Here is a 20,336-nt window from a genome sequence, read left to right on the forward strand (position 1 = left end):
GGCGTCCGAGCTTTCTATGAAGGATTAACCCCAGAAACAAGAAAGGCAGTGGACTATTTCTCAGATGGCTTACTCAAAGCAACAACAATTGCTCAGGGAATCACTGACTTCAATAACAAAGGAATCAACAATCAACATCCATCCGAGAAACCACAGCAAAACATAGAGTTGTCTGCTACAGTAAATGCTAAATTTCCACCATGGAGACCTCATTCTTATCTGAAAATGAGGGAGTCCCAACATCAAGAACAAGGAAGTTTCCATCAAGACAATTCCATGACCACAACCAATCAACATCCCCTACCCACTAATACCACCCAAAGCCAATACCCACAACACAGACACTTCCAAACCCATCTTAATTGGAGAAGGGGTGAGTACCAGAATCACAGACCAAGAGAATTCCAGTACAACAACCCGAACTTCATAAACCATCAAAAACACCATTATAGCAATAACAATCACTACATGCCACCACCACATTCACCCTTCCCTCCTTCAACATGTCATAACTATCCAACCTTACCAGACGCTCAAAGAATCACAAACTTGGAGATCCTAATGGAGAGAATGCTGAAACATCAAGAGGAAACAACTAGGCACCAAGAGATGTTAATGAGAAGACTTGAGGAGCATATAGCCCAAGTAGCAAAGCACTTCGCAGAAATGGGAGAGAAGAAACCAAATGCTTTCTTCAAAATCAGTGAAGATAGACCAACCAATAACGAAGATGTTACAAAGAAGGAAGGATGGAGGAGGATCATAGGAGACAATGAAAAAGGAAGTACCAGTCAAGAAAAACACAACAGAGAATCCCTTCAAAAGAGACAACAGAGAAAACTAAAGACAAGCAGAAAATCTCCACTGGAAAGTTTTCACTAGGGGATCGAGTGATGATCAATACTCAAGCCATGAAGGTGTTCCCACAGTTGCATGAACACTACACTGTGACCAAGATCCTTCCACAAGAATCTATAGAAGTCATCAAAGAGGAAACCGGAAGGAGATTCACAGTGAAGACAGACAAGCTAAGGCACTATGATTTTCAACCTCCATGATTGGCAGAAAATGAAGATGTCAAGCTAATGACAATAAAAGAGCGCTTGTTGGGAGGCAACCCAACCTGAGGTAGTTTCTTTTCATAGCTTTTCAATAAAAATGTTGAGTAATTGGTATGGATTGCAAGGAGCTAAGTTTGGTGTTGCACACCAAAACAATTTGAGGAAGAATGAAAACTTCTAAGTTTGGTGTTCCACCAAAAATATCATTTAATGCATTCTCACCTCCTGCATAATTCTAGCCCCAAGTAATCAACCACATTACTCAACTGTTAAATTGTTTTCTAGCTTTTGTTTCATATAACCTTTAGCAAGAATACATGGTTTCAAATATGGTTAACTTTGCACATCTGAGACAGTGGCAAAACAATTAAGTTTGGTGTTCACACACCAAAACAAATCCAAAATGCCACACTCAGTATTATGCTTACTAACCATATAATTAAGGGCTTGAGAATCAAGCAACTTTGAGAACTATGCAGGATATAAGCCAACAGTTGAAGACATTATGCATTGTAACTCAAAGAGGTCATAGCAGAAAGAAAAATCAAAGGGATGCAACTTCAAAGGTCGTATCTGAACTTAATCCTTGCTGCTGTGTGATGTTTAGAATCTGGAAGCCATTGTATTCCTTGCTAAAAGTGTTTAATTAGCTACAAGTGAAATTGTTTGTGAAAATGATAAGTCTGCATAATGCTTGTATCCATCATTCAGATTTAAACTTTGCTTTGTTCTCCCATATGCTTGAATAAAAGAGTTTGGTTTGAATTGAAAAGAGAAAAATCCAGTGTTGCATGAGTATGAATGGAAGTTGGTGGTGGCACATGTGTTTGATTAAATGCATAACTCATGAAATAAGTGTTGCATAACACCATTCTCATTCACTAGTGAGTGAGCTTGCTGTTGCAAAGACTTCTATCTATAATAAAACACCCTTGGTAACAAAAACAGAAAGAAAAGAAAGAAAGAAAAAGCCAAAATGGCAAGAAAAACAAAGAATAAAGGTTGGACACCAATGGTTTGAACCTTAGGACAAATGCATGTGGTGTTGTTGTACTGAGATCTGCTTGGATGAGTAAATTCTAAGGGGTATTTTGAAACCCGGTCACTTAGATCAACTGATTTGGGATGGCCAATTGAAAATCCACAATAAAGAGCAACTCAGATACAAAGCACTTAGTGATCCAAAGAGATGCTGGGCATCAATGATCCTAAGGAGAATTAAGCAAGCTAAGTGTCTGTGGTGGAAAGATGTTGAGCAAAATAAAAGAAAATGAGGCCAAAGGCTAAGCTGCAACATTTAACACCAAACCTCTTAAAGAATAAAAAGCTTGTTAAAGCATTGTAAGCCTAAGAAAAGTTACCAAGGGAGCAATCAAAAAGTGAGTCTTATAACAGCAAGTTAGCAAACCTTTGATGCAAGATATGTATTATGCAGCAGCAACAATAAGTGAGTATCATTGTCTGCATAAATGCCCCATAAATTGAAGTTCTGCTATCTGCATAATAAGGATTTATGTGCTTTTCTTATTCATATCATCTACTCTTAGTTTTGATGCTTGCTTGGGGACAAGCAAGGTTTAAGTTTGGTGTTGTGATGACAAGTCATCATATACCCATTTTTCAAGCTAATTTCACTTGTTTAGTTAGCATTTATGCACTTTCTTGCATCATAAGTAAAGGATTTGGAGTGAAAATGCATAACTTCTCTAAATCAAGTAACCACTATGAAATTAATGATAAATCATGAGGTTTAAGCTAATTTTAATTGCATTTTAATTGATTTATAAGCCTCTTGATTTTTGTGATACTTTGAGTGGTTGTTTGGTTTATTTTAGGTAAAGAAAAGAAAAGAAAATGAAAAGCGTGGCCTAAGAAGTGTGACACAAGAAAAGAAAAGCGTGGCAAAGGAAAGGGGAAGCGTGCCGTAACTAAAGGGAGAAGCAACTCTGCCCTCCACAAGGGCAGACTGCTCTCTAGGAGGGCAGCATCAATTGACCAAGCAAGCAAGGCAACCCTGCCCTGCCCACTTCAAGAGCAGAGCACAAAATGGTGCCTTGGAGCCATGAGAAACAAATTCTGCCCTGCCCTTGTGGAGGGCAGGATCGTGCTCCATGAGGAAAGAAATCCAAGGAAAATGACACCCAATGCATGCTACAAGGCTCGAGCAAGGGACCATGAGGAAGCCAAAGACTAAGGGTGACTAGCGTGCCAAGAAACCAAGAAAAAAAAGGAAGCGTGTTTGCATCGGCCCAGGTTCGAACACGGGCGTGCAATATGGCAACCCTGCCCTGCCCTTGGCGCGGGCAGGGCAGCATTTGAATTGGCAAGGTTGTGGCGCACCATTTCTCAATCTGGCGCACCAAATTCCTCGTCCTGGCACGGTCCTGGCGCGCGCGTCCCTCTCTGGCCGCACCAACCCGATCCTGCCCTGCCCTTGGCGCGGGCAGGGCAGCCTCCCACGATCCTGGCACGCCAATTTTGCATCCTGGCAGCACCTGGCGCACGCCCAAACGCCCGTGGCAGCATCATCCGAGCGCCCAGACGCCCCCTGGCGCACCAAGGCTTTCCCGCCCTGCCCTTGGCGCGGGCAGGGCAGCCTCTGGCGCACCAATTCTTCCCCTCGTGCGCAGCGCACAAATTTTGGCGCACCAACTCGCACCAACAAGCAACATGGCCGCACCAAATTCTTGTGCCAAGCATCAACTTTCTGCCCTGCCCTCCACAAGGGCAGGGCAGCCTCCTGGAAGCACTCTTTTGGGCCAAAATTCAAATTAAAAATTAATTTAAACCCATTTCTTCACTAATTCAAAAGCCCATCCAAATCCCATTATCCAAGAATAGAAAGTGTATAAATAGGATTTAAATTGATGTAATTAGGACCTCTTGGAGCTATCTTGGCTCTCACTTTTGAATTTTGATTTTGCAATTTTACTTGCTTTCATTTTCTGGAAAGAATTGGACCAAGAACTAAGAGGATCCAAGGAGAGTCTCCTTCCTCGAATCTCTTGGGCAATTCTACTTTCTGTTCTCTGAGTATTGGGTGTGTGAAATTGGGGAAATTCTGTCCCAATTCCCATTCAATCTCTCTGCATTAATTTTACTGCACAATTCACTTTCAATTCTGTTATTCAATTGCTTCTTCTTCAATTTTCTGTCAATTGCTTACTGAATCTAGATCTGGGAAGGAAATTGGGTTTTAGGCTCTGCTACCTAAGCTCTTGGGATCCTGAGATCACTTTTGGTTCTTCTGTGAACCATTGCAGCATTTTATTTCAATTCTGTTCGAATGCATATTGCCTCTGATTTACTTTCTGCCCTATCATTTACTGCAATTCACTTGTTCTTTGTTTAATTCTTGCATTCCCATTCCTCAATTCCCTTTTATCTTCAAGTCATTTACCTTTCTTGCCATTTAAGTTACTGCAATTTAAGTTTCTTGCACTTTAAGTTTCAGTCATTTACTTTCTTGCTCTTTAAGTTTCTGCACTTTTACTCTTCTGTTCTTTATTTTACTGAAATTTTCCCTCTCCCCTTTACTTTTAATGTCATTTACTTTCTGTTCAACACAAACAACTCAACCAACGCTTAATTCGCTTGACTAAATCACCCACTGAACTAAAATTGCTCAATCCTTCAATCCCTGTGGGATCGACCTCACTCATGTGAGTTATTATTACTTGATGCGACCCGGTACACTTGCCGGTGAGTGTTGTGTTGGATCGCTTTCCACACATCACCTAGTAATCCAAATTGCTTCAAGCCTAGTACTAATTCCACCAAGCCCAGTGCCAAATGCCTAGCCAACTCCCAGGAAGCTTCAATTCAAGTCAAGATTCAAGATTTAAATTATTAGTTAGCAACAACCTATTTCAGAAAGATAGGATTTGGTTGTTAGATTATATGAAGTTAGATTTGAATTTGAATAAGTTATCTTTCTCTTTGAAAAATAAGATTAGATTTTTGAATTTCAATTAGTTAGGAAGTTAGATATGAATAAGTGAACAAGGTTCACAGGAAGGAATATACACCATCGAACACCACTCTAGGACCGAACCTCTCCTTCTCAAGTTTTAGTTATTTTCTTCTCTACCATGATCAACTAAACCTCTCTTGTTAAAAGTTAGGAGCTCTGTTTTATTTTCAACTAAACTTCTCAAGTGTTTCCTTTATTTTGATTCATGCTTTTCTGGTTTTTTAAGATTGAGTTTTGTTCTTCATCATTAATGGTTAGAAGTATGAAAAATATTCTAGTTTTATCTTGGATTCTTTTATTACTTTAAATATTTTAATATTGGAATTAGCTCTAAACTCTTTCTCATGATTTTTAACTTGATTAGGAATAGTATTTTGAAAATCGTATGGCTAATTGAAACTGTTCTTCACCTCTTTTTCTAATTAATTGACCAAGAGATTGGCAAGTAATTAGGATAAGAGAAATTGGATTGCTAAGAAATTGAAATTTAATTATAAATGATTTGCTATGAAAATTTTTTTTGAATGAGTCAAAGTAAAGAAACATAAGCATTGCTCTTCCTAAGAATTTAACATCTTCGAAGCCTTTAATATTCTCCATTCTTGTTTTCTTCTTAATTTTTTAAGCCCTCTTCCATTTACATTCTATAATTATCTTAATGGTTAATTCTTCTTCACTCTTCTTTGGTGAGGAATTTACAATCCACAACTTACCAGCAAGTGCACCGAGTCGTACCAAGTAATAAACTCAGGTGAGTGACTATCGATCCCACGAGGATTAACGGATTAAACAAACAATAGTCAATTGATTATTCTAATCAGACAATCAAAATTTAGGATTTCAATAGAAAATAACATAAAAACAGAGAATTAAATAAAAGCAAACTAAAATTGGTTAAGAAAATAATATGATAAAGATAGTTAAGGTCTCAGAGATATTTAAATTTTCAGATTAATATTTAATGTCAACTACCTTGATCATGCAAAGATTATGTTTATGGCAAATCCCAAGTGACTAAATTTCTATTCCTAGGCAATCTGATCTCCTCTAATGCAACCAACTGTCAATCCCTTGATCACTCAATTGTATTAGATGGTGAAGTTCAAATTTTGATTTATAAACCACATAACTTTAAGAACCCCAAAGCATAATGCAGTTATATGTTACGTGCCACACTAAGTCCAGATAATTAGGAATTGTGAGAAATTGGTTTCAAGGTATAATTCTAATTATATAACTTTTCCAAGACTCAAATAGAATTCAAGTAGAATTATAGTTATTTTCCAATAATCACTAATCCCTAGGATGAAGAATGAAACCAATTCTTTAAACAATATTCAAAACATTAATCAAGAGTAGAAGAATAAATAATTATTAATCCATCAAAGTAATAGAGCTCCTAACCTTAACTATGGAGGATTAGTTGTCCATAGTGAAGAAAATTCCAAATCCTACTCTAATGTAAAACTTAAAATTAATGAGGAGTATAAGATGGAAGAGAGGGAGAGTGTAGTGTGTGTCCTTGGGGAGGAAGGAAGTCCTATTTTTATAGTAAAACCTCTAAGACTAAACCTAGAATTTAAATTCAAACGAAATCAAAACAAAATCAAATCTAATTAAATCAAATTTTTTCTTAATGACTCTTTGACTCACTAATGATATTCCTTGTAATTTAAGCTTGGTGTCTTCAAATCTTCATTAATTACAAAGATTTCTCGGGTTTAGGGCTCTTGTAGGCATTCGGCGCCACTTTGGTGGCATTTGGCGCCGCTTTTTACGCCCTTCTACACTTTCTTACTGCTTGTCTGGCATTTAGCACTAGTTTCTAACGTTTGGCACCGGGACTCTCGCATGGAATGGTGATGCTGGATGCGGTTTGGTGTTAAATGCTAATGTCACGGCAACAAGTCAGAGAAAAAGTATAAACTATTGTATATCGTTAGAAATTCTGAAAGTTAGCTTTCTAATGCTATTAAAACTGCATCAATTGAATGTCTATAGCTCAAGTGATTTCTGTTGGAGTGTGAAGAGGTCAGGGCTGATATCATCCATGAATTCTCTTTGCAGTTGTCTTTAATTCTTGGTTCCTCCTTGTTCTTTTGCTTCCCTATTCCTAAAATTTCCCTACAAGAATAATGAAACCAAGGAAATCAAAGTACTAATAGAAAATTCTTGAAAATCATATAATTATTAAGCAAAAGTCACAATTTTTCTATAAGAATTTCTAATGAAAAGTGCTTAAGATGCTCACGACATCATTCTTGCTTCTAATTCAATATCCAACTTCCTCTTTCCAAAGTTTGATTGATCTAATTAGAGATTTAATTAGACGTTGTTTGCCTCAATCTATTAATCCTCGTGGAATGATATCCACTCACTGTGGTATTACTTGTTGCAATTTAGTGCAGTCGCTAATAATACGAGCGTATCAATTTTGGCTCATCAATACTCAACTAAAACTCCACGTAGGTGTCCAGAATAGATTCACCTTGTAGCTAAATTCTAATTTTATCAAATTTTCTCTTACACTTCATGGTCCATTATCCAGAAACTTTCTTGGAAGCTAACGAGCACTTTGTTCCTTCCCACCTCAGAGATAGCCATCCCTTTTGGATTTTCTTGGATTTCCCCACTTACCTTGGATTGTATTCTTGAAAAAATGAAACTATACTTTCTTTTTAGAGATGATCTTCCTCATTACATTCAAACAATTTGGTTTGTATCCTAGACTCTAATCTAGATTGAGCCTGATGGTTTTTCCTTCTATGCGATCAATGTCGTGGTTCATCATCATGTTGAACATGATGAAAAGTTGGTATTGGTTGTGCTGACATGGACAATATTGGGCTAGGTCTAGGATAGAATAAACTATTTAGTTTGTGGAATATGTTGGGATGGTGAACGTTTTTGGTTTTAAGATATAAGAAAATTTTGCCTAATAATAATATGCTGGAAATAAGAGATATTGCGGACTAGTCTTCCTTCAATAAGCATGACATAATGTTCTAAGCTACTCTCATTTGAGAGATATGACGCTTGAGTTTTTTTTATTGTGTACAATGACGCATAATGGGTTTTTTTCTTGGTATACAATGACACATAAATTTTATTCAAGGTTGCAAAAACCGAATCGGTTAATAAACTGATAAGATGACTGGTTAAATAGTTTAATGGTCCAATCAAAATTCTATCGATTTAATTAAATATAAAATAAAATTATTAAAAATTGAATATATGTGATTCATGATCCCTGTCTAGTAGTTCCATTTTCAAAATTAAACTTTTTAATTAGCAACAATTACAAACACAAACTTACACAAATTTAATATAGACAACAACTAAGTATGGATTATTGAACATAGATTTACACACGATTTCTAATCACATCAACAAACCAACAATACATGCAGCATCATAACACAAAATCAACAATTACATCCAGCATCAAAAGTTTATAAGACAAACTCAGAAGCCAATATCCATACAATTAGACAATAAAATTAGAAATTAACAAAATTAATATGGTAAGATCAATAATCAACAAAGAGCGAGAAAGAGCGAGAAAGGGAAGTGACGGCGACGACAATTGAGAACGATGAGAGGAGAAGAGAGTAGGAGACCTTCCTACGATGGCAACGAGAGGAGGAATGATCAGAAGATGGATGGTGGCTGCGGGCTGTGTTTGAACTTCCATCGAACAGAACTTCCACACGCGACGCGGCACCCACAGTTTGTTCCTGGACGAGAAAAGTTCGGTGATGACTTTGAAGAGGAATGGTGGCCATATCTGCGTTTGAACTTCGAACTTCCAAAGAGATTTGGAGGCTAGGGTTCTTCACTCTCCAACGTTCAAAGTTCAAAGAAAAAGAGATGGGTGGGATGGTGGTATTAGGATAGGGTTCTTCAATCTTTAGGTTTTTTTAATAAAACAGCGACGGCTTTTAGTGTATGTCCCGAACCGAAAATCCTTAAAAAATTCGGTCGATGTCGATGATTCACCAGTTAACTGTCGATTCGGTCGGTTCTCTGGTCGGTTTTTGGCTAGACAATTTTTGGAATCAACCGAACTTAACATATGACTGGTTTTTAATTAATCTGGTTACATCTGTCAGTTCGATTCTATTTTATTTTATTTTATTTTGGCTCTTACACATTACATAACATACACCCACTCACACAAAATACACTACTACTACTAGACTACTAGTATAGGTTCTGTATTCTTTATTGAGGATTTAAATCTGGGTACAGCTCCTAATGAGGCACGTGATGCTGCCATTGACCCAAGGCTTTGGCTATCTGATTCAGTTTTGAAAATTATGGTTTTTTTTTTTTCTTGAAAACTATGGTTTTATTACACATTTGAATAATATTTTGTTGCATCAGCACGTATGCCGCCGCTTATTTCCCTCCACCTTTTAGTTTGGGGTTTTTCTTGAGTTGTCCTCGTCAATCACAGGCCCACGAAGCCCAACAGGGTGGAACACCGTTACGCCAAGGAGTTGGCTAGCGCTGAACCAAGCTAGCCGTTGGAGATGGACTCTTGCCACTCCTGCGAAGCTGGCCCCTACGGTAACCACGTGTCCATGCGCGATTCAATCATGTGGGATCTTAAATTTTCTTGCTAAAGCAAATTGACAGAAGCCCACAAGGAGTCATCATTGTTTAGGGGTTTTGGATTTGGGTCTTTGGGAGGTCGTGGTGTTAGTGGGCGTGCTCTGTGCTTCGTCATAATCGTAATTATAATCGGAGAATCAGAAGCAGTAATTGGTGACCGACATGGCACACAACCTATTCGAGGGATTGCCTCCACCTCAACACCATGATGATCCTGAACCGCCGCAGCGACAACAAAAACCGCATCTCAATTTTCCCAGCACCGCTAACAACGACGCGGAGTCCTCTCAAGTTGCAGCAGCAGCACCACCATCGAAGCCAATTCTCAAGAGTGCCCTCAAGCGCCCAAACCATACTCCGTCTGACACTCAAGGTTACTTCAATTTCTCTTACCTTCTTAACTCAATTGTTTGTTTTACGTCGGCAATCACTGAATTTTTAGTTTAACATTTTGTTTATGTATTTATTTATTACTGGGAAGCATATAACCCTAGGATTAGGGTTTCCTTCGAATCGGGGTTAAGAGGAAAAAAAAAAAGGCCTTTCGTTTAGACTCTGTTTGGGAGATATATTTGTGATGGCAAATTGGCAAGTAATGGAATGGAATAGAAAAGAAGAGAATGGATTGTTATATGTATGCCGCACCGGCACACCCTTGTTTGGGGACTTCCATGGCTGGTGAAGGAATAGAAAAGATAATATGCTATTTCCCTTATTTTCGATGGCAAAGTGAGGTTCTGTAGGACATTTTTTACCATTCCATTCCTTGCTGACCGAGAAACACATTCTATAAACGTTTCCAAAACTTGCCATGCATCCAAACAGTGTCTTAGTTTACCTGGTTTAGGAAAAATAGGCATTGAATTAATCAAGTGCAGCGGATGCTAAAAGATAGTAAGTACTCATTTTACATTCAATTTGACTGCTAAATTCATCTAACATGACCTGTCTTGTTTGTTCTTTCAGTAATATTAGTGTAAAGCTTTTAGCATATAGAGTCTAGTAGACCATAGTTCTGATCAGCTTATGATAACAGTAAAGTCTTAGTTTTCTTTATGCACAGTGTTTGAACCTGAGGCGTTGCTTAGTGGAACAATACATGTTTGGTTTTTTGTTATGAAGTATGAAGAGTTTAGGTTGATTCATGATTGCGAAAGTCTGAAAGTTATCTATGTATATGCCATTGCCATATAAATCACTTTAGGTTGTTTTATCTAACTATATGAAGACCTTGGTTTGTGGTGTTGCAACAATAGAAAGCGGATCGAAGTTTGGTATATTTTCTCCTGGATTTACAGAAATGCTGGTATATTATGCAGTTATTGCTTTGGTATCCACTTACACATCTGTTTAAAATGATGAAATTTACATTAATATTTTTTCTGAAATCTGAACCTACATTATCTGCTGTGAATGCAGCTGCAGCACCAAAAAAAAGCTTGAAATTTAAAACCTCTACGGATGCTTCTGAAGAACAGGTTATTAAGGCCATGAAGAAGATAACTTCCCACATCAAGAACCCTGCAAAGGTCAACAAGGCTGCGAAGCTTGCTATACAGCTGATTCAATCTGGAAGTGTAAAGTCTGGAACTAGTGATTATTTTTTTGCCATATTAGAAGCTGCAATGTTATCATCTACACCTTGTACAGATCCTTCGGTGCGGGCTGACTATCATTCTCTGTTCATGGAAGCACAAAGCACCAAAGAAGTAAGATTAAAAGTTCACATGATATATCTGTCCTTGGTGAGTGTTTTTTAACAGATTAGAGTGTCTCTGAAGGATTTCCTGATCCTTTCCTGTCCATTAATTTCAGCACCTCAATAAGAAACAAAGGAATCAACTGGCAGCATGGACAATAATGGCCGTGGTAGCAAATGATTTATACACAGATGACAGCTTTGTGGTATGATTTACACTAAAGGCTTGCTGAGTCACCTTTTGTCGTCTTCCTATTCGAGAAAATAAGCTTGAAGCACATTGTTGCCTTTTGGCTATTGACATGAAAAGAAATTATTCATGCACCAAAAAAATCCAAGTCTGCTGTGTCATACATTTACTGTCATTTTCTTGTCATGTAATTAATATTTGTATATCATTATTGCTTTTTGTAAGCTATTTTTGAATTTATCACTTCACATATCAATACGTCAGTTTTCCTTGTATATGAATATGACTAAAGATGGATATAATGTGTAAATATAGTCTCCCATAGATTTCTTACTTGCAGAAGTCAAGTTGAATTTTAAAGGAAAGTTCTCTGGACCGATAATAAGATCAACTTTTTTGGAGGGATAACAATTGTTATCGCCTATAGAGGATCCACATTGTTCACCCATGCCATATTCTTGTGACAGATGCATAGTAGGGCAGGGGGGGTGTATCAGTATATGAGATGTGGCGTTTGCTAGGGGTATGGGAGGTCTGGTTCAGTTTCCAATTGCAACATTCTTTATTTACATGGTTCAATTTTTGATTATTTGATTATTAAAAGTCCGAGGTTGATGTTATAGATAGCTGATACTTGACTCTGTATTTATAGTGTACTAAAAAAAACTAATAATGCACCAAACTATTGCTTAAAATATTTTGCTAAATTTTATTTATCATGTGTTTATCTTATGCTTAGTCACCATGATTACATTTCAGATACTGTTATCTATATAGGTCTTAGTCAGTTGATTTCATTATTTGAGCCTACAAAGATATCTATTGGGTTGCTTATGCTTTTTTTTCCCCCCAACTTTTTATACAGTTCTCAAAAGCAGCTGGACAAATCAAGGATGCTATATCTAGTCTTCCTGTTGCAACAAAGGATGATGATGCAGAGGAAGCAATGTCTCTGGAAGACAATACAAATGTGGCAGATGAAGATAGTAAAACACGTGCCAAAGACAAGGATAATAATGATGAGGATCAAGCTGACCCATTTGGGCTTGATGCACTGCTTCATGAATCCACAAAGAAAGGTGAAAAATTAAAGACAAAGAATGAGGGAGCTGTGAAGATAAAGGAGGATGAGGAAGAAACAAAGAGATTCCTCAAGTCACAAAGAGAAGCCCTGATAACTTGTTTAGAGATTGCGGCTCGGCGTTATAAAACACCATGGTAAATTAGTGTACTCTTTTCTGTTGTATTCATATATCACATGTTTCATCATTGACGTTCTTTTTTTTTCTTTTTTTTTTGTAATTTCGTTCTTGTTTGAGTCTTCTCTATTCAGGTGCCAAACCGTGATTGATATTTTGGTAAAGCATGCCTTTGATAATGTGGCTAGATTTACAGCACGTCAAAGGGATGCTATTGGGAAATTGTGGGCTTCCATAAGGGAGCAACTAACATGCAGGAAGCAAGGGAAGTCAGTTAATGGAAAACTCGACGTAAATGCTTTTGAATGGCTTCAACAAAAGTATGCTGGAGAGAAGATCAGCATTCGACATTCTGTTGGTGGTAGCGGAGATCGTCGCGCACAGCAATGGCTCGGTTAAACTCTGTTGGTGTTAGAGGAAGAGGATGAGTCCTCATCACTTCACTGAGAATGTTGTAACTTAAACTCACTGACTGAAACAGTTCTCGCGAGACATATAACGTTACTGAGCGTGACATTTTGCAAAGGAAAATCATGAATGTCTTGAACAATGTAAATCATCTTGTGCAAAATGAGCCCCTGCTTCGCAAATAATTTTATTTTATGAAACTTCAAATATTTTTGTTATTAAAATCAGTTTTGGATAGAAGAAAGAAATTTTCTATACTTTTTCAAAAAGATGAAGAAAGGAGAGTAGTTATTACTTAACAAAATTATAAAAAGAAAAGGTTGGATAAACAAGATCATTATCATTCTTCACGTTTCGAGTTTTTATTGTTTTGATCTGCTCGGGTTCGTATGGGTCGTAAGAGGTGCAAGAGTAGATATTAATACGGAGAAATGTTATTTGTACACCAAAATCAGTCACTAAAATTAGTCACCAATGTATTTGTGTATATATGTGTAGTTTAATGTATTTGTGTATATATGTATAGTTTAATTTATTTTCAATGTGTATTTATATTTTAGCATGTATTTTATATTAGTGGCTGACTTTGGTAACTAATTTTGGCATACATCTAGCATAACCCTAATAAATTATATATGAGCAGTTGTGCACACGTATTAGGGGTGTATATTTGTTGTGCGACGTCAAGAGGTTATGAGGTATCTAGGTTTTGGGGTTCTTTATGAAGTTCGGTGTGAGGTCTTCCTATAAGAGAAGTAAGGATCTTTATATATGTAACGGTTATGTTTGTCAAGTTACTGTGGTCATTATACCAGTTAATGGAAATGAAGTAAAAAGATTAGGAATTATGATAGCATCATCCACAACTTGGTAAGTGCACTGAATCGCATCAAGTAATATCATGATGAGTGGATTATCATTCTCATGAGGATCAACGGATTAAACAAACAAATGATTAATTGATTATTCTAGTTAGACAATTCATATTTGAATGATAATTAATCAAGAAACATAAACAAAAAAACTAAATGACTTGGCAGTAGAGGAAATGAACTAAAAGTAAATGACTGGAAATGGAAATGAAATAATAATAAAGCTCATAAAGAAATTAAAAACACAAGCAGTGAACTAAATCTCAATTGCAAAATTAAATAAAGCAATCAATGAAAGCAATAATCAATCAATTAAGATGGTAAGATGAGAAGGAATATTGAGGTTAGAGATGTTAATTCCTCAAGAATAATAGATCTCAACTCTATCTCAATCATGTAATTATAGACCTCTAGCAAATCATAAGTGAATCCCAATTTTTTGGTGATTCAATCTCTCTTGACTTAATCAATTATCAATTTCTTGATCAATTGCTCATGAGAAGAGGCGAAACACATTCTCTGATTTTTTAATCACACAATTCTTAAGATTTGAATCTAGTTGATTCAATGTTACTTATCAAATCCATATTCAAAATCATAAGCATTGAGAGAGAAATTCTTCAAGCTCAGTTTCTATAATTCACTTTTTCAAATGATCATGAAGTTCAACACATTCAAACTATTTTCTAATAGATTTGAATTCTTGAAATGAAGAACAAACATTCTCTCTTAAAAAACAATAATGCATATATTAAAGATAGAGAATCAACAGAATCATTCCATTAGAAGTTAACAAAATTCTTCCCTTCAATGGAAGAGAATTAGTGCCTCATGATTGAGAGCACCAACTACAATTCTAAAGAAAAATTCTCTGAACAAAGAAGATTCCAGTTGTATAAAAGCAAAAAGTGTCAAAAATGTTCCTTCTCAGTGTTCACTAAAAAGCTTTTATACTCTATCTAAAACTACATCCAAATTCAAATGCAAATTCTCCTTAAATTCAAATCCAATCCAATTTAAGTCAAATGCAAATCTAATTCCACTTGATCTCAGGGGCTTGTGAAGTTTTGATTCCTCCAATTAGAAGCCTCAAGAATTGATGGATTGCTGAGGCATATGGAGCACTGGAAGTGACGTCAAAGTTAGCCGTTGTACACCAAAAAGGTCACGTCCAATGGCAAGTCCATTTTCAGAGATTTTGGGCCTCTGTTTTCATTTATCGTTGGACGCCTAGTATAGTTGTTGGATGGCACACTTTATATTCCAAAAAATTGGCCCTGTTTGATTCCACTGTTGGACGTCTAGGAGTGCCATTAAACTGCACACTTTCTAATCCAAAAATTGGCCCTGTTTGATTCCACCATTGGACTGCTTAAGAGTGCCATTAGACGCGACTTAAGCATTGTGCGTTCGCACACCAGATGCGTACATGCGAGTTTCTTTACGGCCCGTTTGGTTATTGTTCATGTTCATCAAAGACATAGACACAGTGACACACGTTCAGTATTTGTTGTATGAAACACAAAAGTGAGAGACACGGTTACATACAAGAGTACATGAAATACGTGTATTTTGTGTCTCTTCCAAATGGTGAGACACGGAATTGAAGCCATGGACATGGATCTAAAACCTTTTTTTGGGACAATTTTATCCTCATTAATTTTTTGAAATTCCAAATTTCTCCTTCTCTTTTTATAAACCCTAATCAATTCTGAGCTCTTGTCTTCTATTTTCTAAAGCTTCGTGTGTTCTTCATTGTGGGTATGTGTTGGTTGATTTTATGAAGCTTTTTATTATTCTAAGACAATCTCCTTCTCCTTTTCACAAACTTTATCTAATTCTAATCTCTTCTCCTCTGTTTCTGGCTTTCTGCAGCTTTGTGTCTTCTTCACTTGTGTGTGCTACCATTTTTCTAAAGTTTTTATTGTTCTATCACGATCTTTCTCTTTCATCTGTGCTAAAAAACTCAACTCAAGGTTTGACATAATTATAATATTTTTGTTTGTTTGTATGTTGTATTTGTATATTGCTATATTGGATATTCTTTTTTTCTTTTTGAGCACATATGTGTTAGGTACTCTTCTGTTCTCCCTGTTTTGGGTATGCAAATTTATAGTTTTAAATATCTGAAATGATTATATTTTAAATGGGGTTTGGTTGGAGTATTATGTTGGGTTATCTTGTTTTTTCTATTTTGGTTAATAAAATAGATTATAAGTGATGGTAACTAAATTAAGAGTTCTCCATTTATGTATCAAAAACTATTAGCTTGATAATATGAGTATGTGATTATGTAATGAGTGTTTTGAAGTTTAATTGAAATGATAAAGAAAAGCTTATTTTTTAGTGTTGTCATACTGGATATTAGAATTTATTTTATTTTTATGCATTTATTTTTTATTGTTTGTTAGGAAGTGATGATGGATCATTCTGAACAAATTAAGCTATGTGTTGGATATTACTGGATCATGAGAATGCAATTTGACACGTTGATGTTATTTTTTTTAGTTACTTTATATATGTATATTAGGAATAGAAGGTGGGGTCATTCTTCAATTGGGTGAAGAGTGAACATATTGCCATTAAGGCGAGATGCATTAGATAACATCATTGCAGCAGGTGGAGATAGAAATTGCATATGGGAGTTAAGAATGAGTTTGAATGCATTTGCAAATTTGTGTGAATTGCTACAAGTTCAAGGTGAGTTAGATGAAGATGGTTGATAAACCACTATTTTATTGTTTACAATGTGTTTAATTGTGTGGTTTTATCATGGTCTTTACCCACTTATTCATATAATTAGCATGCATTTATATTTCCTTCCTAAAATTATTACATGATTGAAAACATGCTTCTTTGGTCTTAATTTAGTTAATCTTAATCCTCTCTTATTACCATTCGATACCTTGATCTGTGTGTTAAGTGTTTTAGGCTTTATAGGGCATGAATGAGTGAGAGATTGGGAAGGAAGCTAGCAAAAATGGAAGGAACACAAGAAATTGAGGAGATGACCAGCGAGAAGTGACGCGTATGCGTCAGCGACGCGACCACGCGGAAGAAAGAAATTTGCAGTGACGCGGTCGCATGACTCACGCGACCGCACAGATTGGAAAAGCACAAGTAACGCGGAAGCGTAGACGACGCGAACGCGTGGTAGGGAAAAACACGAATGACGCGTCCGCATGGATGACGCGATCGCGTGACGTGCGCGATCTGCAGAATTACAAAAGTCGCTGGCAGAGATTCTGGGCCGCATTTCAACCCATTTTTCGGCCCAGAAACATAGATTAAAGTCAGGAAACTTGCAGAGACTCCGGAGGCTCTCATAATTCACTTTTTAGTTTTAGATGTAGTTTTTAGTGAGAGAGGTTCTCTCCTCTCTCTTAGGATTTAGGTAGGATTTTTAGAAATTAGAATTTAATTCGACTCTTCATCAGGTTCAATATTTCCTTTACTTTACATTTATCTCTTATTTTAGATACTATGCTTTTATTGGTATTTGATTTATGTTGCCCAATTGGCTTATGAACTTTTCATGTTAGGATTATATATTATTGAGATGTTTTTAGATTTATGATTTCAATTTCTTATCCTTTTGGTCTTGGTTGAGAAATCAGTAAGTCAGGAGTTATCTTAGCTTAACATAATTGATAACTGTTATCTTTGCTAATTGAACTGAACTTCAATAATCCCAACCTTTTGTTAGGAAATAAATAGGATTCGAAGGTCAAACTAATTAGTCCCTTGACTTTCCTTTGCTTTAGCAAAGGTTAACTAAGTGGAATTAAGATTCAACTTTCATTATTATTGATAAGAATAACTAAGTCTGGACTTCCAATTTCTTGTACCTTGCCAAAGGTTTATTTTACAGTTATTATTATTTTATTTTACTTGTCATTCAACTAACCTTTTACCTTAATCCAAAACCCCAAAACACACTTTTTCATAACCAATAATAAGAACATACCTCCCTGCAATTCCTTGAGAAGAGGACCCGAGGTTTAAATACCCGGTTATCAATTTCAAAGGGGTTCGTTACTTATGACAACCAAAACATTTGTAAGAAAGGACATTTGTTGGTTTAAGAGCTATACATGCAACGAGTACTTAATTGTAAAGATTCTTAGACCACGCAAAAATCCTCTCTTCAAAATGGCGCTGTTGCCGGGGAATTGCAAACGTGTGCCTTATTAATGGTTATTGTAAATATTTTTCAAAAAAAAAATATTTTTTTTCCTTTTTTGTTAGTTTTTGTTTTTATTATCTCTCACAACTATGAACTTTCACCCCTTTGGCTATGAGTCTGGTTATAATTATGTTGCAGGAAGAGGACATTATAATGACAACATGCACCATAGTTGGAACAATCAAAGATGGGAGGAGCCACAAGGATTTGATCAACCCTCATGGCAACAACCACCTCCAATGGACTATCAACAACCATTCTGTGATGCATATCAAGGCAAGGGCTATGGTGAGCACTCTCTTGATTATCAATAATCACCACCATATGCCTATGAACCCTCTCCTCAACATGACTTTGAACCACCATACTCACAAGCCCCTTTCCACCAAACACCTCCATATGACCCTAATCCTTATCTGCCACACCAACCACCATATGAACCATACCCAGAACCACCACCTCAATATACACCATCTCCTTATCATTATCAAAATGAACCACCATCCTACCATGAACCCTTTCTCCCAACAAATGAACCCTCTGACATTAAGATTTTTGCCAGTAAAGAATTTCATAAAAACAGTCGCGTTGTAGATATAGTCTCTAAACCGACAGAAATCCCTTCGTACAAACGTTTTGGTTGTCACAAGTAACAAACCCCTTTTTAAAATTGATAACCGAGTATTTAAACCTCGGGTCGTCTACTCAAGGAATTGCAGGGAGGTATGTTCTTATTATTGGCTATAAAAAAGGTAAAATTGGAGTTTTTGGAATTTGGGCAATGGGCACAAGCATATTTAAATGACAAGTAAAATAAATTAACAGTAAAATAAACTCTTGGCAAGGCATAAAGACTGGAGGTCCTATCCTAGTTATCCTTATCAATTATGAAGAGAATTGGATTCTTCTCCCACCTTGTTAACCTCTAACTATGAAGGTAAGTTAAATGGATGAATTAATTCGAATCCTCAAGTCCTAGTCTTTCCTTGGGAAAGGCTAGAGTTATTGGAATATGAATTAATGAAATGAAGAAATCCAATTTTCAATCAATATTGAGTTTGATAACTCTAGAGTTACCAATTATTTAACCAAGGCCAAAAGGAAAGGAAATTGAAACTGCTGGAACAAAAATGCCTTCAGATGGGAAGCAATAATCATGTAAATAAAAGAAAGCAATAATAACTGAAATACCTCAAATAATATTAATTCAAAGAAAATCATAACATGAAAGAGTTCATAAATTAAATTGGGAAAATAATTAAAAATAAAGAACATGTGATTGAGAGTCACCCCTAAAACTAAGAGAAGTCCTAAATCCTAATCCTAAGAGAGAGAGGAGAGAACCTCTCTCAAAACTAGATCTTAATCATCCAAGAATAACAAAAAATTCCCGGCCTCCCAATGGATGCATTCCTCCACTTCATAACCTCTGGTTTACGACTTCTGGACTTGGATTTGGGCCAAAAAGGCTTCAGAATCCGCTATGAGCGTTTTCTGCAAGTTCTGGTGCATGGCCTCTGTCACGCGTCCGCGTGGGTCACGCGGTCGCGTCATTTGAAGTTCTCCTTGTCACGCGGTCGCATCGGTCACGCGTCTGCGTCGTATGCGATTTGCTCAAGTCGCGCGGTTGCGTCAGTCATGCGGCCGCGTCATTTCCTCTTCGCTTCTGGCACGCGGTCGCGTCGTCCATGCGATCGCGTGGATGCCACTTCCTTCAGAAACTCCATTTTGCACTTTCCTTCCTTTTTTGTATGTTTCCTTTTCCATCCTTTACGTCATTCCTGCCTTAGAAGATCTGAAACTACTCAACACACTAATCACGGCATCGAATGTAATTAAAGGTGATTAAAATAATTAATTTAAAAGCATAGGAAACATGTTTTTCACATACATCACATACTGAGGAAGGAGAAGTAAAACCATACAATTAATATGAATAAGTGGGTGAAGAATTGAATAAATCACTCAGATTAAGCATAAAATATATCATAAAATATGGGTTTATCAACCTCCCCACACTTAAGTAATAGCATGTCCTCATGCTATGTCCAAGGTAAAAAGCAAGGTTTTGAAGTGGTTGAATGCCATGCAATGCAATTCTAATCTAAATGCAACTAACTAAATGCATGAT

At 36.6% G+C, this 20,336-nt stretch overlaps 1 protein-coding gene across 1 annotated transcript; it reads left to right on the forward strand.

The window, feature by feature from the left end:
* Positions 1–9,459: 9,459 nt before the first annotated feature.
* LOC130951794 (uncharacterized) lies at positions 9,460–13,310 on the forward strand. Its single transcript, XM_057880529.1, has 5 exons — positions 9,460–10,024; positions 11,071–11,360; positions 11,467–11,556; positions 12,406–12,758; positions 12,874–13,310. The coding sequence occupies exons 1-5, from the start codon at positions 9,814–9,816 to the stop codon at positions 13,136–13,138; spliced, it is 1,209 nt and encodes a 402-aa protein (XP_057736512.1). The 5' UTR covers positions 9,460–9,813; the 3' UTR covers positions 13,139–13,310.
* The last annotated feature ends 7,026 nt before the right edge of the window (positions 13,311–20,336 follow it).

The sequence above is a fragment of the Arachis stenosperma genome, chromosome 9, assembly GCF_014773155.1.
Source record: "Arachis stenosperma cultivar V10309 chromosome 9, arast.V10309.gnm1.PFL2, whole genome shotgun sequence".
Classification (NCBI taxonomy): domain Eukaryota; kingdom Viridiplantae; phylum Streptophyta; class Magnoliopsida; order Fabales; family Fabaceae; genus Arachis; species Arachis stenosperma.

What these genes read in the sequence shown, in the direction of transcription:
- LOC130951794 (XM_057880529.1), top strand. Translation starts at nt 9,814, where the DNA reads ATGGCACACAACCTATTCGAGGGATTGCCTCCACCTCAACACCATGAT. An exon ending in TACTCCGTCTGACACTCAAG is followed by an intron (nt 10,025 to 11,070) that starts GTTACTTCAATT and finishes CTGTGAATGCAG; the next exon opens with CTGCAGCACCAAAAAAAAGC. An exon ending in CGGCGTTATAAAACACCATG is followed by an intron (nt 12,759 to 12,873) that starts GTAAATTAGTGT and finishes TTCTCTATTCAG; the next exon opens with GTGCCAAACCGTGATTGATA.